Here is a 25,084-nt window from a genome sequence, read left to right as displayed (position 1 = left end):
CTAATACTGACTTGCTGGTTTGCTTTCCAAGACGTAAAGGTTGAACAACCCCAATAAGAAAGGCCCCATACTCAGCAGAGAGGTGACATAGGGTGTATATTTTACTGATCAAGTATCAGAGGGTAGCCGTGTTAGTCTGGATCTGTAAAAGCAGCAAAGAATCCTGTGGCACCTTATAGACTAACAGACGTTTTGGAGCATGAGCTTTCGTGGGTGAATACCCACTTCCTCAGATGCATGTTTTACTGATGTATCATGAGGAAAAGAGCGGGGGGAGGGGGAATCATGAGGTCTCCCTACTAACAGGCCTCAACGTTTAGCTAGCACTTTACCAGGGGTACTGCTGGAATAATTCGTACAGTGGGGGTTGCTCAGAGACTTTGAACGGAACTGTAAACTCTGTATATGATGGAAACCACTTCGGCATAGTTTCCAGCACTTATGCATGCTACACAATGGGGCATAGCTGTGGTGGCTCCAGGCCCAGTGCAACTGTAATGTACCCAGTGGGCTTCTTTTTGCAATGGAGCAGGAAGTTTATTGCCATTACCTCTGTGACGTTTGCTAACGCTTATCCTCGTGGCTCTGTAGTTCTAATGCACGGTACCTGGTTGCAGCAGGAACGGCGCCGGCGCAACAAGTAAGGGCAGGTCACATGCAGCCCACAGCAGGAGGAAACCAGTTCTGGGCGGCGACAGTAGCAGCGAGCGGCAGCTCCCCTTCGCCTCAGCTCAGTCACCTTCCACTGCCCTACTTTGCAACACGAGGGGGGGGGCTTAACGCTGAGCTGTCAGGCGGGACTCGTTTCTCGGCGGAATGATCTCAGCCCTTACTCGGGTTCCGGAGGCGGAGTGCGTGTGGGAGCGCGGTCGAGGATAGTCGCAGTGTCTGGAGCTGGCTCGTGGTGGCCGTTGAGCGCCCTCCCTGCCTGTGCGCGCGCTCACTCCAGTCTGAGTCGCCTCCCGTCCCGGCCTCCCTCGTCGCAGCGGAAATCTCCACCTCCGCCCTGGGCTGGGTCTGCGCTTCCGAACCGACTTCATCCACAGCCTGGAAGCTCGCAATATGAACGGTGTCGTCTGCGCTGAGAGACACCAGGTACCGGGCTCCGGGGCCGGGGGCAGAAGAGGCGGGGGGCGAGGGAGGAGGGCCGGGGGCTGTGCGGCTGGGCTGGCGGTATCTTTCTCAAGCCCCGTAAGGCTGCGTGTGTCTGGCGGCCGGGCCGCCCGCTCGCCCGCGGCGCCATGTTGGGAGCACCGCGTGTCGTAGCGCGGGCTGCACAGCCCCGGCTGGCGGAGGGTGCGGCGCTCTGGCGCCTTCTTCACCTGTAATGTGGCGCGCGCGCGCGAACGAGAGATCCCGCCGCCTAGAGCAGGGACCTAGCTCGCGAGCCTCGTCTGCCACCCTCCAGTCTCGTGGAGTCACTGCCGCTCCCCGGGAGACGGGCACGTAGTTCTGGCGTGCTAGCGGGTCAGTTTCTGGGGTGGGGTAGGCACCCGCGAGGAGGAAAGGAGGATCATGACTATGAGGTTGGGCGATGCTTTCCTCACCATCTTCCCACCCTTTCCCCAGCTCTCGTTGACAAAGACGACAATGCGGCTAAAGCCACGCTAGCTGTGGGGGATGCAATGAACGTCGTGTCGCAACCCCCTCTGCTGTATGGCGGAGCGACGTGGATTGTCTCCGTTTCCTTTACTCCCTCCATTGGTGTTTCCTTTGTTCCCGTCTCCACGTTGCCGGCTCCTTTTGCCAAGCCCGTGGGACTGAGTGGGCATTTCAGCCAATCCAGAGCTGGATACATAATACATATTAAACAGGGAGACCGGGCTATAGTTCTTTTGTGGATGTAGGAGGGGGCTAGTGATTTAGATGCCGTAGGCTATCTTCTGGTTTCATATCAAAAGAGACACATCTAAAAATTCAACTGTTTAAAATGTGATGCCTTCTTGCAACTCTTCCATCTCTTTGTCCCTTTCTGCAGGGCTTTCTTGAAGCAGTAGAAAGTTTTCTTTGAGTACCATCCGTTCTCTAGAATCTTAGGTTTTGCATTTGAAAAAAACAGCTTACGGTTGCAGTGGTATTATTAAAAATCTGAACAGTGCTGTCTTCATGAAACTTTGTCTAAATTAGGTTTTAATTTAATGTGTCTGAAATTTCCAAGAGTTCAGTTCTACTGGTGGTAGCAGTGGTTAGAGGGCTAATGTGAACCAGGGTGTCAGTTGGTGGATGACGACTTACTAGAGGATGTGTCCAGAGAGGCTCATGAGACACTGAAGATCAAATTACAGTGTAAAGCAAAGAAAAGCTCAATCCCCCTACTCCCTGCACATACTTGTTCTTCAGGTCAGGTATTTTGTCAGCCTCCCCAAACACATACCCAACTTAATCATATAGGCTTGATACTTTGACTTGTTTATAGTAAAAATGGGGGAGGGATTTGAATATTTCTTACTTCGTATAAGGGGTTACAAAGCTGGTGTAGAGGATACATTGCTGTATCTTAACCTCCATGTCCTCCCTATGTGCTCTGAGATATGGTAGATAAAACAACAGTGGCTAGTCTGCATTCTTGCTCTCTGCAGTTGCTACCATCAGCAGAGCTACCTCATTAGTAGGAAGGGAATGAAACTTTAGAAAAAAACAAGCATATTCACCTATTGTCTGCAAAGTTCCAGTGTCTCAGTTGCCTCTCATAATTTTCCCAAGGTGCAGTAAAGTGAAAACTGATCGGTTTTGTCAAGTAGCAATGCAGACTTAAAAGAAACAGGTTAATTGTAATTTGATGCAGTGTGGAAAAGCTGAATGGTTCCAGAGGCAAGTACTAGAGTTATTCACTAGAATGGAGGACCCATAATGGAGGCTGTGCAATGGTAGATTTGTGGAGACACATCATTACCTCCATAATTGCAGTAGCCAAAAAGCTTGTAGATGGGGGAGATAGTGTGTTGTGAGAAAACAGTTCTTTCTAGCAGCCACCAGTGGGGTTGGGCTTCAGATGTCAGACACATGCTAGCTGGGAGCTACAAAAGATGAAGCCACAAGGCACACAGTACTGTGTTGATTATATTAGCTGTCATAAGTTTAGATTTTGAAGCACAGTATGCATCCGCCGTAGAAAATTATTGCATTGGTGAGCTGCTGCAAGCAAGACAAATTTGACTGCTTCTTTTCCCAACAGCTTGAGGAAGGGTGTGGCTTGGCTTTTTATCTGGCCAATCCTCAGCTTATTAGTGTTCTGGGAAATTTTACATATGAAAAAAGGGAGTGAGTATGAATTAGGGAGCAGGTGTATGGTAAGTCAAGGGAGAGTGATTATTGGAATAAATACATTTAAAAAAAACAGGATTCTGAGAGTGGTTTTTTTTAATGAGAGAAGTAGGCGAGGCAGAAAATATAGAAGAGGTGTAGATGACAAGGTATCTAATGTGTACTCCTAAGGACATTCTGTGCCAAAAACCCCCCTAAAGATTCTGCATACCATATTTTAAAATGCAACAAATTTTATTTGTCAAATAAATGTGGAGGCTCCACCGTGGCATTGGAGAGCACAGGCCACTAGCTGCACAGAGGTGGGAGATCACTGTGCAGCTCCTCTCCCCTCTCCCCCCCCCACACCCCATCCTTCCCAGGGACATGGACTCAGCAGTAAGGCTGCACCCAACCCTGACACAGTGCAAGGATCAGGCCTGCCCCAGAAACGCTCCAGGACCCTGCCCCTTCGTGCCAGGTGCACTGGGTATTGGCAGGCAGGCTCAGCAACGCAGGATCCAAGTGTGGGAGGATCTAGGTGTGAGTTGAAAGGGTTCTGTGTAGGGCAATCTGGGTGTGGGCGGCTCAGTGAGGGATCCGGGTGTGGGGAGGATCTGGATGCACAGGGGCTTGTTGCAGGATTGGGTGCAGTGGTAATGAGACTCTGCAGAGGGGTGTCCAGATGAATGTAGTTGGGGCTCAACAGAGGGGGTGTGGGGAGGACACAGCTTGGGGGAGATGCAGCTGCTAGGGGAGTGAGACTCAGTGGAGTGGAGATGCAGGTACAGCTGGTTGGGGATTGGTAGGATGGGGATCTGGGTGCAGGTAGCTCATTGGGGTGCTTCAAGTGCAGGGGGAGTGGGTTTTGTCAGAGGATTCCGAGTGTGCGTGGGGAGTGGGGTGCGGTGGGAGGGTCTGGGTATGAGGGGGTCTGGATGTGTGCAGGGGAAGAGAAAGTCCTGTCCTCCCCAGCCCAGCCAGGACTGGCAGCTGAGCCAGGCGCAGGGTAGGAGCCACCATCCAGGTCTTCCCCAGTCCCGCTCCCTGTCCCACAGTGATTTACCTTTCAGATTTATCTTTCTGCCTGCTGCCCTGGGCACCTGAAACATACTGCTGGGAAGGGTTGTATGACCGCTCTTGTAGCTGCCCTTTGCTTCCTCCTTAGAAAGTCATTTTTCTGCGGGGAAGCAAAGAAGCCTGTGGGGGACATAAATTCTGCAATGCACAGTGGTGCAGAATTCTCCCAAGAGTAAATGTGGAGAGAGAAAAGAGGAAGCATGCTGAAAGCAAGTGCATCAAGAAGGAGGACATAATGACCTAATCTGGGAAAGAAGAAAAACTGAAATAATTTCAGGAAAGAAAAGGTGAAACAAAATAAAAAACATATTAAATAGAAGTTTGAGACATATTTTCAGTTAACTAATATGTTATAGTAAACATGTTCAACTCTTACTCTAAATTGCAAGGAGGTTGGGGGGGAAGCGGCAACATAGGGTGTTTTTGTTTTTTAATGCTTGTATATCTAGTAAGCTCTTCAAGCTTGCATTCATAAAGACTGGAGGGAACCGTGTACTGTCTCAGTAGGAAATGCTAGGTAGCGTATTTCCTTTACAGAATGAAATGCAGGTGATGATTTTTATCTTGTTAAAATTTCTCTCCCTACAAACCACTATGTTCACAGTGAAGCCTTCTTTTTTAGTCATGGGATAGGGGAAATCGTTTTAAAAAACAAATCACTGACCCATTGTTCATTTGGTACAACAACTAAAGATAATGTGGTTATGTCACCTTGTTACATTTTTATTGAAGACATTGTAGTCCTTAATGACCATTCCAAGATCTCTCTGTTTAGTGAGTTGCTCTGCATACATAGAACTATACTCTGGTATAGAGTGTGTTGATATATCTTAAATACATTTGGTCCTATTTTTAAAATATCTTCACCTCAAATACAAATCCAGACATACAAAGATGGCATTTATTGATCATTATAATTTAAAAAAAAAGTGTGAGATTTGAGGCTATCTCAAGAAGGAAACCTATTCATGAAGACTTCAGGTTTTATATTCTAGTTTCTAAATAATAAATAGACTACAAGTAGACATGAGTGTGACCTAAATTTCTTGCAAAGTAGAAAATGAAAAGCAAAAAAGCCTGCCTGCAACTAAAAAGGTTTACTGGGCTAATTGAGTTCCTTTTTATTTGATCATAAAATGAAATGTTTTGATACAGGATTTTATTAAATTTTAAGATGTAAAGTCTTAATCCTACAGACACAAGTATGTGGGCCTGGCCCAAAAAACAATATTTTGTTTTCTTCACAATATTAAGGGAATGTAGTGTTTAGGGAAAGAGCTGATTGACAGCAGTGAAGATTGGAAGAGTTTATTCCAGAAATAAAATTAAAAAAAATAACAACAAACCCAGACAGGCAAAAGCGGTCTAGGTTTATTCAGATTACTCTATTGGTGTATCTCATTGCTTTTCTACAGGACAAACTAAGTAATGTTTCTTCACCCATTCAGTCTGTGGCACCTCTACAACTAATGTCATTTATGATGGTGACTTATGTGCAGTGAACTCCTTTTCAGTAGAAACTGTATTAAGACTCAAATTTATTTCATGTAAGTGACCAGTTTCTATAGAATTAGGCAAGATTTGAACCACAGACCTAGAAGCATAATACTATATTTTATTACTTAAGATTACTAATCTATTAAGACATCTATTTCTCCAAATTCCTTTCTATGCCCAACAGATGTAACTGTTTTAAGAACAGTGTCAAAATAATCTCAGTATAGTTTTTTTTTAAAGCAGTCGAGTGTTTCTTTAAATTTTCTCATTTTAAATATTAAATTTAAATGAACTTTTTTGGTTGTGGAAATTCAAAAATCTACCTTTTTAAATGACACAATGTATGTGAGAAATGTTGACTTGCAAATTGAGACATTTTCTCTTGTATCTGTTAAATTTCAGTTTCATTGTTAAAGGATTCTAAATAAAGAGTTCAGTTTTTTATTTAACTATATAGCTTAAAAAGACACATTGTAGTTGATTCTTCAGCATTTTTGTCATTGTCAGAAAGGGGCATTTTGTTTAGTTTGTAATAACATGTTTTGGACACAGGTAAAGGGGTTTTTGATTATTTGGTTTCTTCTCACTTATTATTCTGAAGCGTCTTCACAGCCTGTAGAGGAAAAAAATGCAATATTTTCAGAGCTTTTTCATATCTGATAATTCATTTATGGTTGTCTTTTTATCCTTACTCCCAAACTTTTTATTTTTCAGTAATATTTTCTCTATTAAACATGAGAGTTAAGTGAGGAGCTAATGGGGAATAGGTAATGGATTGTTCTGGCAAGCCCTTTGTATCTTTCTGTTTAAACAAAAGTAAAAATTTAATTAATGTTGGGAGATAATAGTTTAAATTAGCAGTGATAATTTTGTATCTCTTGCATAAAAGTGGTTCTGCTAAATACAGGCAAATTGATTTATTTGTATGTAGGTCTGAATACATGATTTATCTTGCGTTAATCAAACTAAAGTATATACTCAATCATACGCCAGTTCATTTATAAGCCGACACCCACCCCCGCAAGATGGAAGTAAAAATGGAAATTTTTTGTGACCCATTCATAAGCCAACCCTATAATTCAGGGGTCAGCAAACTTTGGCTCCCAGGTCATCAGAATAAGCCACTGGTAGGCCGAGATGGTTTGTTTACCTCGAGCGTCCGCAGGCACGGCCCCGGCGCGCCAGCTGCTTGCGCTGACAGGTCGGGACAGCAACTGATGGGGAAATTTTGGGAGGGGGGCGGGGGAGAGAAGCTGGGCATCAGGGGATGACCCCCCCACATGATCCCACCCCTAGCCCAGGACCCCCACACTTTCCCAATCCCTTCCCACCTTATCTGGGGAGGACTGGGGGAGGATGTCTCTGGCCTAGCTGGAGCTGCTCTGGTGGGCTCGGCTGCAGCCTGCTCTTAGGGGCGGGGCCAAGCAGCAGGGCTGGAGTCTGTCAGCCCTGGAGCTGCAGCTGCTTCAGAGACTGCGGGGGAGAGAGCAGTGTGGCCAGAAGCTGAGAGAGACTGGCCACCCCTCTTCCCTTCTGGGGCTCTGCTGCCTCTCCTTGCTCCCTCTATTGGGGGGAGGGGCTGTGTCCCACTTCTCCCTCTTTATGTCCGTTCATAAGCCGACTCCCTTCTCTGGTGCTTCCCTTTTTTACTAAAAAAATTCAGCTTATGAACGAGTATATACAGTACTTCAGGCAAGGATTCTTCCTCTGTCTTCCTATAGATGTAGCAGATAATTACGCCCTGTATACTGGTGCATGTTCAGGAAATTATAAAATAGTATAGATACCAAAATATATGTAGTTCTTACAGTAAAAATATTGATATTACACCACTGCCTTGCAGCTTGGTATCCATGTGGGCACAGATGAATGCATGGATCTGGTTGTAGGGTTAGAGCTTCAGTTGTAAATACTTCAGGTTAGCCACCATGTCTTAATTAATATATATAGCAATTAATATAAAATGTGCAGATAGACCAGTAGTTGATAACTAAGTACTTATAATAGGAAATGCCCCGTGGTTAATACAAGCAAATACCTGGAAATAGACTTGAGAAAATACTATTAGATATACACATACAGAGTTGTCCAGAATTGAAGTTGTTATAGGAATTGCTTTCAGTTCCTTTGTGTGTTAGGTTTCATGCTAGATTCTTTTGGATGCATTTACTCAGCTGGCTTTTGGAGATCATAAGAATACCAGGCAAATTTTAACTATTGGAACATAGTAAAATTCTTTTGAGGTAGCAGAATACAACAAAAAATCTGATCAGATGAATAGCCCAGAATAAGAACCAAATGAATATGGACTTTCAAGGGTAGGTGTGTGGAGGGGAATCTCTGAAGTTAGTAATCCATCTTTTAAGTCAGCAAGGATGATGCAGATATGTAGTTATTAGATAGTTTTCCAGAGATTCAACTCCTTTTGAACAACTCTTTATTCAAAAATATGCAGACTTTTTTCAAAAACAGAGGGATTGAGTTAGACTTCTTGTTTTTTGTTTCAAAGAGAAACAAAATAGTTTTTGTTTGGAAATTGCAAATAGTATTTGTGCCCGCAAGGGGAGAAAGTGGGGATTTAAAGATTTCCAGATAAGAGAAGTCTTTTGATGGTGCATAAATCTCTGTTCTTTCACTAAAACATCATATCCAGATGATGCATTTGTGAACGTACAACGAAATAAAGGTGGTTTACTTATATGACTAGAGTCATAGAAACAATTAAAGTTGCTTATGTGGCTTCTTGGGAATTTTGGTTAGCTCAGCTCTTATTTTCATGCATTTGGAGGAAGCCATTTTTTGGGAGGCATAAACAGCCAAAAGAAGGCTCAGCAAATGCTGAATGACATATGTGATTCCATTTGAAAATCATAACACAATATACTAATATTAAGATCCTTGTTTAATTTGTGGTCCCCAAATACCTCTCTAGTAGACATTTTTGTTGCTTTATAACAAATATATATCTTATTACTTCCTCCATTCACACACTCATATATGCTTTAGGAGTTAAACATAGTTGAATGTTCATTCTTTCCTGTCTTAGTGTTGACTGCTCTTTGCAGCACAGTATTTTCAGGAACAGAAAAAATTGTCGTGGTAAAAGCAGATTTTCTAGATAACTGCTAGAGCACATTGCAGGTGCTATGGGAAAATCAGTATATTGCTCTTGATTTGAATTGGTTGAAACTATAGTAAAGAACAGAATTATGATGACAGATGATTACAGTAGGTTGAGAAAGTCAGCATGGCTTTTGTTAAGGGAAATAATGCCTCATCCATCAATCTTTGAGGGTGTCAACAAGTATGTGGACAAGGGTGATCCATCCAATTGATACAGTAATCATGGACTAAGAATGCCTTTCACAAGGTCCCACGCCAAAGGCTCTTATACTATCACTGCTTACTTTGCTTAAGAGGAAAGAGGATCAGTAACTAGTTAAAATATAGGAAACAAAAGGGTAGGAATAAATGGTTAGTTTTCTGAAAACATCTGCAGAATGTTAGGAACCATTAGGAAAAGAATAGATAAGACAAAAAAAGTCAGTGGCACTTAATAAATGTACAGTATGCCCACACCATGAATACTGCATGCAGTTCTGTTTGCCTCATCTTAAAAAAGATATATTAAAATTCGAAAAGATACAGGTGGAAAGGCAACAAAAATGATTAAGGGTATGGAACATCATCCATACATATGAGGAGAGATTAAAAAGACTAGGACTATTCAGTTTAGAAAAGAGGTGACTAAGGGTGTGTGTGACAGAGGTCTATAAAATCATCAGTAATATGGAGACAGTAAAAGGGAAGTGTTATTTACCCCTTTACATCACACAAGAACCAGGGGTCACCCAAAGTTTTGGTAGAGTATATGTAGGTAAACTTAATAGCTTTCATTACCTGAAGGAATTACTGACTTGTGTAAGCAAGTAGTAGATGATACAGAAATAAAGTGCAAACAGTTAGACTGATCTGTCTTAAATGTTACTCAGTTATTTTTTTTTCTTTAAACATTACCTCGACAATCCTAGCTGGGCAACACTTCTGGCTCCTGGAGTATCAAAATTGATATGCATACAAAATTAAGGATAGAAATTAAAAGAAGGTCTCTACCAATCAGAAGGATGAAGTTCTCGAACAGTCTTCTAACAGGAAGCTTGGAGCAAACAACTTAATTAGTTTTGAGAGAGACAAATTTGAGCGTAATTCTATGATGGAGTTGCTTGTGATGGTAATGGGCAGGGTTCAACAGCTCTGGGGCTCACTTCAGGTTTATGTTTTATGTACCTAAAAGCTCATGTCTCAAGGTTCAGCCAGCTGCCTGCAGGGGTCAGGAAGTTATTCCCTCTCCCCCAAATGTAGGAGTATTTTTTTGTTGTTGTTTTTTAAATCTCCCTCTGAAGCATCAGGGTGGCTACAGCTGAAGATGGAACTTGAAAGGGAGGGCCAGGGCTCTGAGTTGGCACCAAGCATTCCTCCTCTGATGCTTGGCTGACTGGTTTTCTTGCATGCTGAAAGGATAACTGATCACTTTCCATGGTGTAGAGAGGGAATTTTCCCCCAGGTCAGATTGGCAGTGACCTTGGAGGCAGGGGTGTTCCTTCCTCTGCAGCATGTGGTTATGCTCACATGCCAGCATTATCTGGTAGGTGTATCTCACTTAATCATTTCCCTGCTATTGTGGGCACCTTGGAGGCTGGTGAACCTGGGTCCATCCTATTCTCTTCCTGTGGCACATAATTGTATGCAGTGTAGTTTTAGCTGTGTCAGTCCCAGGATATTAGAGACATGAGGCTCGAAAACTTGTCTCTTACCAACAGAAGTTGGTCCAATAGAAGATATTACCTCATCCATCTTGTGGCACATAATTGTTACTCTCCTGTGGGCTGTAATGCTTTGGTCTAATTTTGGTTGTTGGCATTAGAATGTGGGTGCTCGGTGTGGCAGCCTGTGACATCCAGGGGGTCAGATGAGATGCTCTAATGGTCCCTTTTGACCTTAAGCTCTATGACCGTTAGTTTTTGCCAGCTGAGAATGTATTGAGGTCGCCATTAAAGAATTTGTGTGAGTACTTAGAACAGAATTTGTGAGGATAGATTATAGAGAAAAGTTAACTGTACAGTTAAACATTCTAGCCCTGGATTTGAAAGGGATATTAATTGCTAAATCTGAAACATAAAATACTGAAATAATACTGTTTTATGTTTAATTACTAACTTTTGTTTGCTTGTTGCAGATTATGATGCATGATTATCACAGAAGAAATTCGTGTCTATAGCTCTTAAGGACTTGATTACATCATTTTCAAGCCTGCTAGTTTTGGAATCATCATTGCAGCTCACAGGACACGACCCGTCTGCCTGCACTTCAGCAAATTGTCTTCATATAAGAAGATATTGAAAGCGACGTGCTCTGATTTAACACCCCATTATCTTTGGATTATTTAAGTTTTCTCAGTTATAAATTTACAGCAATATATTTAGCAGGTAAGATAATGCTATTAATTAAATGTGTAAAAGATCAAACAATTGTCAACAAATTTTTGTTCTGTTACTGTAATAGGCAGTCATAACATAGTATTTGACTATAAATGAAAGTATATGCAAAGGAAGAAGCTTATAATTAAGTGAAACTTATCATTTAGTACGTTTATTTGTGGTAATTTACTCTAGTAAACTACTCAGGTAATTGAATTTACGTCAGTGATTTACAGGGTTTTTTTTAATATGGCTTATCTTTCTTAGTACTAAACTTTGCTCTAGTTTCCCAGTCTGACCTTAAAATATTAAAAACATTAAATCTTATGCTAATTACATTTCTTTAATTGTAAACTAAACTAAAATGCAAATTGTTCTGAAATAATAATTTAGAAATAGCATATCTCATGTTCTTTTTGGAAAAGTTGTTTGGGTAACTTTATAGCATGGGATTTTCAAACAGCTTTCTGACACCTTCAGTTGACACTTCTGAAGTTATATTCTCATTTTCCTTGTCAATCCTACAGGCCTCTTTAAATTTGAAATCTTGTCAAACTCATCAAAGAAGTTGTCGCTTCAAGTACTATTCTGCCTCTTGAGTTTCCCTGTCATTTTTTGGCATTCTTGCAATCACCCTTTTCCTATTTCTAAAAATGGTTCTCATTCACTCATAGCTATGTGAATGACCCACACAAACAGAAGTGACTGATTTGACTGAGCCCAGGGAACTATGAAACTGACTACTCGTAAATTGCTATCAAATGCACAAAGTAAACTTTGAAAAAATAATTGTTCTTTACTCTGTTATAATAATCTTAGGGTTTCTCTGCATGATGCTGCAGTGCGAACTAGAGAAGTGTGAACTGTAGAGCACTATTAACTGCTTGTGTAGACCCTGCTGCCTCGAACTAAAAGGTACCTGCTGTGTGTTAATATGACTAGATTAATATGCACTACACGCCTTTTAGTTTGTGTCAGAAGAGTCTACATGGGGCAGTTACACCTACAATTAATTTACTCCCCTCTAGTTTGCACTGTGGTGCTACGTAGATCAGACTGTAGGTATTATTTATAAATAGGTAAAACTGCAGGTAGAAAAGGCTTTTAACTTGATATTGATCCTTTAAATGTATGTTTGCTAATTGTTCAGGGTGTTTCGTTTCTGCTAATGTTATTACATAAAGCTAAACTGTTTAAGATTTTTGTACAGTTGAAAAATGTGTATAAACTAGGTCTTAAGAGTCATTTAAACAGAAGGTTGAAATCCTGGCACTTTTCAACTATTAATTTGCTTTCTTTGACCTCTGAAATGGTTATATTGTGCAGACCTAATGAACCACGCATGGCATGGAGTCCATAGAAGCAGTAAAAATTAGTTCAGATGAACATACAGTACAAATCTTAAAATCATAGAAATTAGAGATGGAAAAGATCTGCTATCACTTAGTCCATCCCATTGCCAGTGCGTTTTGTCCAATCTAGTTTTAAATGCGTCACTGCTCTTTATTTTATCAATATTGCATGAATTATCTATATATTTGGAAAGAGGGAGCTGGTAATAAGGAAATAGTAATTCAGTGCTGTGTATGTAAACTTTACAAATTGAAAGACATTTACCTTTTTTTGGACAGCCAAACCAGCAGCAAAATGATTCCTAATGGATATTTGATGTTTGAAGATGAAAACTTCATAGAGTCATCTGTTGCCAAATTAAATGCCTTGCGTAAAAGTGGTCAGTTCTGTGATGTTCGGCTTCAGGTAAGCTGTAACGTGTCATCTGGGTGCAACATTTAAACAGTGCACATTGTTGTCTGCATACATTGATTCAGTGAATCTTAAGACTTTTATAATCTGATTTTCCATAGGATCTAAATTCAGAAAAATATAGTTAAAAACCATATATTGATATCTGAAAACGTAGCAGTTTAATTAATCTGGTGCAAATTGAGAAAATGTGTATTAATAAAGTAATTTCTCTAACATACATTGAGTTTTTTGATCTGTTCAGTTTTGAACAAGACTGCATAATACTTTGCATTTTTGTAATGTACATTCTTAATTTTTTACTGTCCTCATGTATGTTTTTAAAATAAAGGTATGTGGACATGAGACGTTGGCACATAGAGCAGTCCTAGCTTGCTGCAGTCCCTACCTGTTCGAAATCTTCAACAGTGATAGTGATTCTCATGGAGTTTCTCATGTTAAATTTGATGATCTCAATCCACAAGCTGTTGAAGTCTTACTAAATTATGCCTACACTGCTCAGTGAGTATTACTTCCTGATAAGCAATGAGATAAATATTAATATTATTTGTTTTAGAATAACATCTGAATTTCTTCAATAGGTTGAAAGCTGATAAAGAGCTAGTAAAAGATGTATACTCGGCAGCAAAGAAGCTGAAGATGGAGAGAGTCAAGCAGGTATAATTTGCAGCTACTACAGTAGTCTCGTTATTAACCTTTGAGGGGCAGAGAAAACATGGTATATCTAGTGTGAACTGGACACTCAAGTGAGATTACGCTGTAGAAAAGTGATTAAAAATAACTACTTGTCGCTCAAGAGATCTGTTCCTTGTGTACTCAAAATCACAAGTACTGATTTTTAGTGACAGAAAGGTACTTACCACTTCCACACCCGTTAGCACTGTAGAGCCAAGATTATAGTGACAGATTCCGTACTTGTGTGTTATCACTAGAACTGTTGACTTAATTCCAGTCAGTTGTACCTGTGCAAGCCTGCTGGAGGCACTGGGCTCGCAGAGAAGGCATAATTTGACCTGAAGAACTGTAACTGATACAGGAAATATGAATAATCCACATTGACTCTCAAATCCCTGGTTGCTGGCAGTCTGTTTGTAAACAACACGTTCAGTAAGGGAGACAGGCTATAAATTCATTTAAGAACAAACAGTATGTACCTTGATAGATGCTTAGATAATACGATGTGGAGGCCATAAGTACTTAGGTAGATTTTATTTAACAAAACCACTAGAGAATGAAATGTTGCCCTCCTGAAAGAGTTGACCAGAAAATCTGTATCATAACTATACTGTTCTCCCTTTCTGTGGTATCTTTCATATTAAGGTACTAGCCATTACTGTTCTAACGTTATCACTACAATAGTGCATGCAGTGATCAAACTTAAGGTGATTCTACTTGTTTCAGAGAGATTTTCTGCACCCACGGTGTGGAGTACCAGTGGAGCAAGTAAAATCTTTCAAAGTGGTAGAAAAGTAAGAGTTTGCCATATGTTGGAAAAGAAATGTATGTATAAAAGTGTAATATGCTATTAGTAAATTTGGGATATTACTCAATTTTTTTTTAAAGGTTTGTGGTGATTATTTGCTCTCTAAGATGGACATTCAGAGCTGCATCTCTTATCGGAACTTTGCAAGTTGTATGGGAGACTCACGTTTGTTGAACAAGATTGATGGTTACATTCAGGAACATTTGTTGCAGATTTCAGAACAAGAGGAATTTCTCAAGCTTCCACGGTTAAAGGTTAGCAGCAATTTAAAACTGTTTCTTTAATCTTGTTAATGAAATAAACCTAGGTAATTTAAGGTATGAGAGAGAGAACATAAGAATGGTCATGCTCGGTGAGACCAGAGGTCCATCTAGCCCAGTATCCTGTCTTCTGACAGTGGCCAATGCCAGGTGCCCCAGACGGAATGAACAGAACAGGTAATCGTCAAGTGATCCATTCCCTGTTGCTCATTCCTAGCTTCTGGGAAACAGGCTTAGGGACACTATCTGTGCACGTCTTGGCTAATAGCCATAGTAAGGTAAATAGTAAAAATCACTGGTTTCTTTTTCAATGGTGGGGAAATTTCACACATGCTGAGTTTGCAGAGTAGTTTTCAAATTGTTTAACACAGTATGCTAGCATTTTATATAACTTTTTTCTGTTAGACGTCTTCATTAGATTGTATTCACTGGTACCATGAAACTTGGCTGTGCACGATGCATGCTGTCTTCCATCCTGAGATGACTTTAGATATTAAGTCAAAATTAAAGGATGCAAAATCATCATTTCTGTTGCCAGGATGTAGGAAAACAGCCAGGAGCTGATCTTCATTGGTGTAACAGTAGAGTAGTATGTATACTCATTTTCAGTATGCAGAGCTAGAAAATTCTGTCTTGTTTTAAATTCTTTAGGAATAATTAACTTCAGTAAAGTACTGACATGCTGTAAATGTATAACTTTTATGCAGTAGTGTAAGCTGGATGCTAACTACTCTTTATTTTTAACTCAAGCTTGAAGTAATGCTTGAAGACAATGTTGGCTTGCCTAGCAATGGCAAATTATACACAAAGGTAATCAACTGGGTGCAGCGCAGCATCTGGGAAAATGGAGGCAGTCTGGAAGATCTAATGGAAGAGGTTAGTCTTTAAGAAAATGGGATTAAATAGTTTAAAAAAAATTAAACTTCTGTGACATGAAGGATGATCCCTTTTTTCTTTTATTTTTAACCATGACCCTGAAGAATTTAAATTTTACTATAGGTACCCATAAGCTGAGAAACGGGGGGGGTGTCCAGGTGAGCTGAATGAACTGTTCAGTCTGGTCTTTTGCTTTCCTTTTTTGTTTTTGTTTTCTAACTGTGTGCTGTTTAACTACTTCAAAGTGCATTTAACTTTGCTTTGGAAATGGGGAGGTGGCACTGAAACTTGCTGTAGATTCTTAATGTTTTCTTCCACAGGTTTTTGCTTGTTAATGAGAAGTAGGTAAAAGCTTCTAATGGTTGTTCCTCCCCATTGATTTATCTCCCCATAGGTTTATTAACAAAACTAGGATACCAAGGCTGAAGAACCAAGAAGAAACCTCAAGTGTATTGACACGTAATGAAGCAGCAGTCCTGCCCCAGTTCTCCTAAGAAAATCCGCTGTGGGCAGAGAACGATGATGATGATTTAATGGTGTTTACTTACTCCTTTACAGGATATCTTATTTTTAATGTTTTGTGTGTTGTTTAATGGCTTTACTCATGAAAACAACTACTACACTTAGACTGTGGGCAATTTATAAAATATCTACATTTGATGGAAATCATAGTGGAATTCTAAATTTTTAACTTGCTTGGAAAAATGGAGTTCATAAAACCTGTTGCTCATCATAAAATCTTCCCAGTTTGTTATTACAGGCACGGTAGATAATCAGAACACTTTGTATAGGCGAAAGTACGTTTTTATACTGTCAAATATACTCTTGCATGTATGTTTCCCCTTTCAATAGTTATTTTTAAAATGCTCTGATTTTCCCAGTTGCAACTCAGATGCACTTGATTAATGCATTGCATTTGGTAACAAGTCACGGGCAACATTTCCTCCATAGCTTACATTTTTTGCTCCACTCTTTCAATTCCTTTTCTTTTTAGAATCCAATCTTTGGCTTCACTCCCCCCCCCCCCCTCTTTTTTTTGGCCCACAGAAAGTATTGTATTTGCAATTCAGAAAAATTGTTTGCAGGGAATAACGAGTGCTTGCATGAGATTATGGATTGTATGATTTATGCTGAAGATAATGTACATTGTACTTGTGATATATATTAGTTACTATACTGCGAAATAATAGAAGTCCTTGAAAAATGAAGATTTCTTTCAAGCTGAGAAATCAAAGATCCTTCATTGAAGACTTGCACCATGACGTCTGCTTCCTTTTAATTTTGCCATTCCTAGGATGAGATGAGATGAGATGAGATGACGAGCTATGCTGGAGAGGACCTTCTGGAGTTTGTGTAAATCTGCCTGTAGTTAAGTAGCTATGGAGACAGCAGCCACATGGGTATTCTGTTCCTGTTTTGCAGGTTCAAACGTTGTACTACTCAGCTGATCACAAGCTGCTTGATGGAAACCTACTAGATGGACAGGCTGAGGTGTATGGCAGTGATGATGACCACATTCAGTTTGTGCAGGTACAAATTGCACATGGTCTGAGGTTACATCAGGTAAAAATGTGGTTAGAGCAATTTATAGCACACCTAAAATCTTGTGTACTGTAGTAAAGGGAAGAAGCGGTATCTTAATGATTAATGCAGATGGGAAAACATTTTGCAGAAATGGCTTCTGTGTTGGTCTTGACAATTCACTTGCTTCATCTTGTTATTAACAGTACTAATTTCAGTGCTAAACATGAGTCTTTAAAAACAAAACCAAGGTTATCAGAGAACTGAAAAGATACAGAAGAGGATGGTCAGCACAAGGGAGTCTGTTATAGAAATATTAGAAAAAATAAATTGAATATAAATAGTCTGAGAAGGGTGTGGGAGTGTCTAGTTTACACAGTTCATATAGATTAGAAAATGTGGATAGCATGACTGAAAAAGTAATTGGCATAAAAACAAGAGGATGCAGACTGAATGTAAGAAGAGCTAGGCATTAAAGGAATTACAGAGAAATTTTTTGTGCAAAATCTAACAATGTGTAGCATGGGCTTGCAAAGGAGGCAATACATTCTTTTGATTGTAGGGCCGGATCGGTTGGCAGGGGGGGATCATGATGTAATATATATTCAGCTTTCATCTGGTTTTAAATTTGGGCATAAGTCACAAGTTAAATTGAGTTTGGTGATTTAATTCTAGTTCTTTTTTGTTCACGTCTTTGAAAAAATAAACAACTTTGCACAGTTATTAGTTTGAGCAAGAAGCAGAAGTATGGAGTAGTTAGGTTGAAAGTCAGAGCAGAGATCCATTGGCAAAGTTGTGCAGGAAAGTGTGTTCGTTTGTCTTCAGCTATTGTGGTTAGTCCTTGATTTTATAAATGCCAAGTTCATGAATCTTACCACTTCTATCTTCTCACCCCCCAAACTTTTTTTAACGAGTTCAAGAAAGGAACTTAAAAAGAAACGGATGGGTTGATGGACCCAAATGAGAGTTACTGAGTCTAAATTTGAATTGCTATTGAGTTTAAATGCAGTTTTATTTTGATTTCTGAAGTCATCGCAGTGAGAGTTGCAGAAGAAATCTGGTTTTGGTAGTTTTTTTTTTTAAAGTAAATTTTAAAAATACCTTTATAGTTGCATAGAGCATGGATTTTAAAAATGAAAATAAATCTGTAAAGAGAAGAGTTGAGTAAATAAACCCTGTTTGCATCAGTGGTATTTAATGAGTCTTTTGGATTAATTTTGTTCCTACTCAGTAGATCAAATATTTATTGGCAGTTCTCATACTTGGAAGCCAAGGACCAAAGTAAAATTCACTCAGATTTTTTTTTCTTCATATTTGCAGAAAGAAACTAGAGCAAATATGTTTAAATTGTATCCATCAATATTTTTTTTTTTTTTAGATACACTTTCTTGGAGAATTTAATTCAGTCTTTAAAAATCCTCAAATAATGTAAGGGACATCCATGTATACAAAAAGCTATATTAATGCCTGGGTGGGATTTAATACTTGAAACTGAAATAGTTTCACCAAGGTGGGGTTGGGGGGAAAGAAGACACACCAGTTTTAGTTGAGATACAAAAATAAACGCATTGTTTTGTCTCCTCAGAAACATATAACTTGTTGGGTAGGTGGTCTGTTAAGTTGTAAAATAATTTTGGCAGACGACAGAGCCTTGCCATGTGATATATATGTTTCAGTGCAGAGTATGGGAAATTCTTGGTGGAAAAACTGATGGATAAGCTTAGATTGGGAGTTAGTATTTTACAAATCTGGCTGCCTTTTCTGTAATAAGAAAAACGATACAGTTCAAGGGTCCACACAGGTGGTGTAAATTTCAGCTGCAGGGTTTTAGAACATGGTTATACAGAATTAATAGAATTGATAAATGTTGGACTTTTGCTCTTGACCTGGCTTTTACTCCAAACATTGTCAGTGATGTGATCTGAAACAAGTTTTTTTTCCCTTGTATCTGTTAAGTCTGCACAATAAATAGTTTATGAAATGAAATACTGAATAAACTATACTAGGGATGAGACTCAAGAAAATAACCCTTCCATGCAAAGTATTAGCATAAGAAAAGTAAGATCAGATAAATAACTACACAGGATCACAAAGACAACTTGAAGCCAAACCACAGAGACTTATTTTAGATGAGAACACAAGAATGGCCATATTGGGTCAGACCAATGGTCCACTGGGTCCAGTATCCTGTCTTCCAACAATGGCCAATGCCAGATGCTTCAGAGGGAGTGAACAGAACAAGCCAGTTATTGAGCAATCCATCCCTGTCGTTCAGTCTCAGCTTCTAGCAGTCAATGGCTTAAGGCCATCCAGAGCATGGGGTTGTGTCCGTGACCATCTTGGCTAATAACCATTGATGAATCTGTCCTCCATTAGCTTATTTAATTCTTTTTTGAACCTCATTATAGTTTTGGCCATCACAATGTCCCGCAGGGAATGAGTTCCACAGGTTGACTGTGTTGTGTGAAAGGGCCTCTAATCTGAAGAATAGGAATCTATTAAAAACCAATCAGAAATGGGCATTGTGGGCTTAGCCCAAATTCCAAGAGTTTGAAAATGTATACTTCCATTTTGTTAACCCCACATTCTTTGCCAGACTTTTATGATTTAAAAAAAAAAAAATCTGGAAGATACAGGAAGTCTGAAAACCCTTTGTCCAGTGAAAGTGCATGCTTGACTTCTAAAAAGGAGTTGAGCCATATGATTTCTAAGGCTGAGTCTGTGATAGAGGCTCAGGTAGAGGTTTGAGGTGAAGTAAGTACTAAGGTGGGAGTAAATCGATGGAGGTGTTTTAATTACGTAAGCAATTCTATTTAAAATTTAGGTGTGCTATAAATGATGCTTTGCAGAGGTGGAAAAGATCAAGCATTTTCCTCAATTGTGTGGATTAGTTGAGAGAAGTAAAGGTAGATCAAGGTGTGATCTCTGGCTAGGGTTCTGTAGCTGCCTTTTGATTTTGCAGAAAAAGCAACCACGTGAGAACGATCACAAGCAGATAAGTAGCAGTTCCTCTGGAAGCCTTTCTTCTCCAAATGCTACTGTACAGAGTCCTAAACATGAATGGAAAATCATTGCTTCTGAAAAGACTTCAAGTAAGTGTCTAGGCTTCTTTTGTTGGGGTTTTCCCTGTTGCTCGTAATCATAGCATCTGAGCACCTCACATACATTAATGAATTTCCTTCAGTACCCTTATGGGATAGGGAAGTATTGTCCCCATTTTACAGGTAGAGAACCAGATAAAGTGAATTGCCCATGGTTACTCAGGCCTGTAGCATAGTTGAGATCAAAACCCAGATATCTTGAGGCCGAGGATGGAAAATTTTGGTGAATTGTGAGGAAGGTGGTGGACAAGTGCATTATTTATGGGTGAATCATGGAAGTTATTTTGTGCATGGGGAGGGGGACTTCCTCCTAAAATGTTTTCAGATTGATTTATAGGGTTTTTTTTTTTAGGTAGAATCTTAATTGAGTTGTCCAGTATAGTGTTTCTGTATAACTGGGGTGAAGTTTGGAGTCTGTAAATCTCAACAGTATTAGTATTAAGGAATCTCCAGACCTGTAAGGATTAAAAAACTTGGAAGCCACTAGTTAATATTTTAAATATAGAAAAGTTTTTTAAAATTGTTTTTCAGGTAATACCTACCTGTGTCTTGCCGTTTTGGATGGTGTGTTCTGTGTGATTTTTCTTCATGGACGTAACAGCCCTCAGAGCTCTCCAACTAGTACTCCACGACTGCTGAAGAGCAGGAGTTTTGAAATTCAACCAGATAACCTTATAGAAAAGCCCCTGTCTCCAATGCAGTATGCTCGATCTGGGTTGGGAACAGCAGAACTTAATGGCAAGCTAATAGCTGCAGGTAAAAATACCATTAAAATAATTAAAGCAAAAACTTGTTTGGATTGAACCATGTCTAATATACAGTACCTTCCATAAGCGAGTGAACTGAACAAGGTTCATAGATTCTGTGCTAACTTTAATGAAGCTAGTAAACAACGTTTAAGACGTACTTTGATTCCCAGTAAACTCCTTTCATGTGATTTGTTTTGTTTTGCTGTTAGGTGGCTATAACAGAGAGGAATGTCTGCGCACGGTAGAATGCTATGATCCACGAAAGGACCGTTGGACTTTTATTGCACCTATGAGAACACCAAGAGCCCGATTCCAGATGGCAGTTCTAATGGTATGTGCTGTGTAAAGAGCAGATTAAAGCACTTTCTTGTGCTGTATAAATGCCCTAGTAGATAATTTTGATTATGTGAGAGAAAGAAAGGATGGGACAAACAGATTTAGATCTAAAATATGCACAAATCCACCCAAAGGTATTCAGAATTTCTAGGATAGTGTTTCAAAAAGAAATATTGCAGCTACACAGAGGATATTGTGATTTCATGCCCCATCTGCCAAGTGGGACAGTTAGTGTCTCAGTATTCACAAGCAGCCAATTCTATAGGTTTGCCAGGAGGGATTTTATTTGATTGTATGGGAATTAGTGAAGAAAGCACAGTATTGTCAAATACTTTCTCAGTTTGACTAATAATTAGAGGGGACTTAATCTGTGTCCATTAGAACATGCTGTGCTGAAAAGAGCTGACCATAGAGACTTCTGGAAACAGTTCTGTCAAGCATTCACATTTTTCTTCATTTGCAGTGTCCTCCTTGGTAGCTCCAGCCTTTGAGGAGGTTGTTCAATAATGATAAAGATATCTTTCAATTACAGATGCAGAGACCCCTGACAATATAGAAAGACCATTTTTCTTAAAATATAACTTAAGCTTCAGTAATCAATACACCTTCATGTTTGATATCTGGTTACATCTCTGGGATTGTATATTGAAAAAACTGGGTTTATCAATCCTTAAAAGAAACATACAGGGTCACAGTAAACTACACTGTATTTAACTAATAACTTAATTGTTCTTGTACAGCAGGACTTTTCCTTGCAATTTCTGTTACAAGCAGTTGAGTAATGGTAATTAATACCAGTGAATTGCTGTGGAACAGAATTAATTTGAATTTACATGTGAAACACTGGTTGTTTTTTCTTCCACTTAGGGACAGCTGTATGTTGTAGGTGGGTCAAATGGTCACTCCGATGACTTGAGTTGTGGGGAAATGTATGATCCAGAAATAGATGACTGGACTCCTGTTCCAGAACTGAGAACCAGTCGTTGCAATGCAGGTAATGGCTGTTTTGTTGACTGTGGCTATTTAGTATCAGAGGGTAGCTGTGTTAGTCTGGATCTGTAAAAGCAGCAAAGAATCCTGTGGCACCTTATAGACTAACAGACGTTTTGGAGCATGAGCTTTCGTGGGTGAATACCCACTTCCTCAGATGCATGCAGAGACATGCATCTGAGGAAGTGGGTATTCACCCACAAAAGCTCATGCTCCAAAATGTCTGTTAGTCTATAAGGTGCCACAGGATTCTTTGCTGTTGTGGCTATTTAGTTCCTTACAAATTTATTAGATGATAAATCACTTTTATTTATATACAAACAGGAGTATGTGCTTTGAATGGTAAGCTGTACGTTGTTGGTGGCTCAGATCCTTATGGCCGGAAGGGATTGAAAAATTGTGATGTGTTTGATCCTATTACAAAATCTTGGACAAGCTGTGCTCCACTTAACATTCGTAAGTCTGTTGTGCTGTTTTTAAAGCAGATTTTTTTAATGTTGCTGCCTATGTGCATATTTTATTTCTAATAATAAAGGCAGCTGCTATGTACCAGCAAGTCTGTATTGCTAAAATCTTAGGAGTGGTGGGTTTGGGCGTTTTTTTGGGGGGTCTCAATATAACTAATGGCTTCTGATTTGTAGGTAGACATCAGTCTGCAGTATGTGAGCTAAGTGGATATTTGTATATAATTGGAGGAGCAGAATCCTGGAATTGTCTGAACAGTGTAGAGCGTTACAATTCAGAGAATGACACCTGGACTCTGATTGCACCTATGAATGTGGCTAGGCGTGGAGCTGGAGTGGCTGTTCATGATGGTAAGTTTCTAGTCTTTCAGCCAGTTAAGAAAAGGATTGGCAGAAGAAAAAAAAATTCAGATACTTCCTGGGCTTGATTTTCATAAAGGACTTCAGACAATGAAAGTTTTATCTAGTGAAATATCATCCTACGCTATCTAGATAAACAGCATTTGAACACTAATTGGAAATTGTTATGGAAGTAATTCTGAAATAAGTACAGAAAACAGTTTTTGGTAACCAAGAGAGCACAAGTAGTTTGATGGTACTGGGAATACACAAATCCCATTTCCTAGATTTCAGCCTCCCTTCATGTTGACTTAGTTTAGTAATTTCTTCATAAATGTACACAAGTAGTTCATGAAGGAGAAGCTTATGGAATGTAAGCAGTTAAACTTTTATCATTCCCTTTTAAATAGGAAAACTCTTTGTTGGTGGAGGCTTTGATGGTTCTCGTGCTGTCAGTTGTGTGGAGATGTATGACCCTGCTAAAAATGAATGGAAGATGATGGGAAACATGACTACTCCAAGAAGCAATGCTGGTATTGCAGCTGTGGCAAACACCATTTATGCAGTTGGAGGATTTGATGGCAATGAATTCCTGAATACAGTTGAAATCTACAACCCAGAGTCAAATGAATGGAGCCCATATACAAAAACCTACAAATTTTAACCACTTTAAGTGCCCCAGGCAAACTAACAGGCTTAGTGATGTAATTGTGTTTTTAGTAGATGTGTGTGTCAGGGTTGGGAGGGTATAGAAGTTGCCAACAGCAACACAAAGCTTTTGCATATTGCATACTATTAATGTGCTGTATATACTTTTTTTAAGAAAGATGAAGGGTGTTTTGTGTATTTTTGGATTTTGTTACTTAGATTTTGGAAATTGATAATATTGTAAGAGAAACTAAGAACTGTTTGGGCATATCATTTCAAGAGCTTCCCCCAATGTTTGTTTTGCCAATTTGCACATTTTTTTTTCCCCCTTAGAATGTGTGTTTGGGGCAGGAAGAATAGGGTTTTTGGTTATAGGCAGTTGGTTTTTCACACTCTCTTTCAGCCCCCCAGTAACTGGAACAGTCTGTAACAAGAAGCCTTATTTAACACATACAATGCTTTTTTTTATTATTAAAATTGACATGCCTGCCACTACTTTATCTTTTATGATTGCCTTTTTATAACTTTTTATATACTCAGCAGCATACTACTTGTTGAAAGTGGCAGATAATAGTTATTGAGGCAGACAATACCTTAGTGTTCCTAGAGATGGGGTGGGATATTTAATTTACCACTGTACATGAGCATCTAAGCTTTTGCCTCTGCTACACTATTGTACTTTAGTATGCAACACTGATCATTAAATTTGAATAGAGTTTCTGAACATAACTGACTTATTTAAAATCATTTTAGCTCCAATATTTTGACACCTGTCAGAGGTGCTTTCTGTAGCGCAGTTTTGTTACCAAGGTTGAGCTAATATTTGTAAAACATGATGTATTCATGTTTAGAATATTACCAGTGGTGATGAAAACATTTCTTAAAATGGTATTTATTTTTCTAATAGTGCAAGCTGACAAATATGCTAGAATATGAACTGTACTTAATTTGTTCCATAAGTGCTTGGTATTATGTTTTGATTCATTTTCTCTATTCATATGTAAAAATGTTGGCTGGGATGACTTGGTGTCTAATGTGTAGTGCTGCACATCTAACTTCCTTGGTGCCAAACTTAGCACTTAATGCTTGCTGCTGATGCAAACACATTAAAAAGGTACCTTTCAGGAAATAGGATTACTATCAAAGTTGTAGTTGTGGCTTTGTTCACAGGTCACTAAGAAGCTCTTTATTTAAAAGATAAATGATCCTGCAACACAAATGGAACGGAATCTGCCCACTGAAAGCAAAATTTTAGG

At 39.4% G+C, this 25,084-nt stretch overlaps 1 protein-coding gene across 2 annotated transcripts; it reads left to right on the top strand.

Annotated features, from left to right (window-relative positions):
- Window positions 1-689: 689 nt before the first annotated feature.
- Window positions 690-24,957, top strand: IVNS1ABP (influenza virus NS1A binding protein). Of its 2 annotated transcripts, XM_030572371.1 has the most exons (16): window positions 690-1,095; window positions 11,057-11,306; window positions 12,117-12,212; window positions 12,929-13,055; window positions 13,393-13,562; window positions 13,643-13,718; window positions 14,625-14,798; window positions 15,555-15,680; window positions 17,103-17,210; window positions 20,164-20,293; window positions 20,834-21,058; window positions 21,261-21,382; window positions 22,255-22,381; window positions 22,702-22,833; window positions 23,019-23,192; window positions 23,591-24,957. In XM_030572371.1, exons 4-16 carry the CDS (start codon window positions 12,945-12,947, stop codon window positions 23,842-23,844), a joined length of 1,929 nt encoding a protein of 642 aa, XP_030428231.1. In that variant the 5' UTR covers window positions 690-1,095; window positions 11,057-11,306; window positions 12,117-12,212; window positions 12,929-12,944; the 3' UTR covers window positions 23,845-24,957. The 2 variants fall into 2 exon arrangements, with proteins under 2 accessions (XP_030428231.1, XP_030428230.1); XM_030572370.1 differs by lacking the exon at window positions 12,117-12,212.
- Window positions 24,958-25,084: the final 127 nt, after the last annotated feature.

The sequence above is a fragment of the Gopherus evgoodei genome, chromosome 8 (assembly GCF_007399415.2).
Source record: "Gopherus evgoodei ecotype Sinaloan lineage chromosome 8, rGopEvg1_v1.p, whole genome shotgun sequence".
Lineage (NCBI taxonomy): Eukaryota > Metazoa > Chordata > Testudines > Testudinidae > Gopherus > Gopherus evgoodei.
This window is presented reverse-complemented; position numbering and strand designations above follow the sequence as displayed.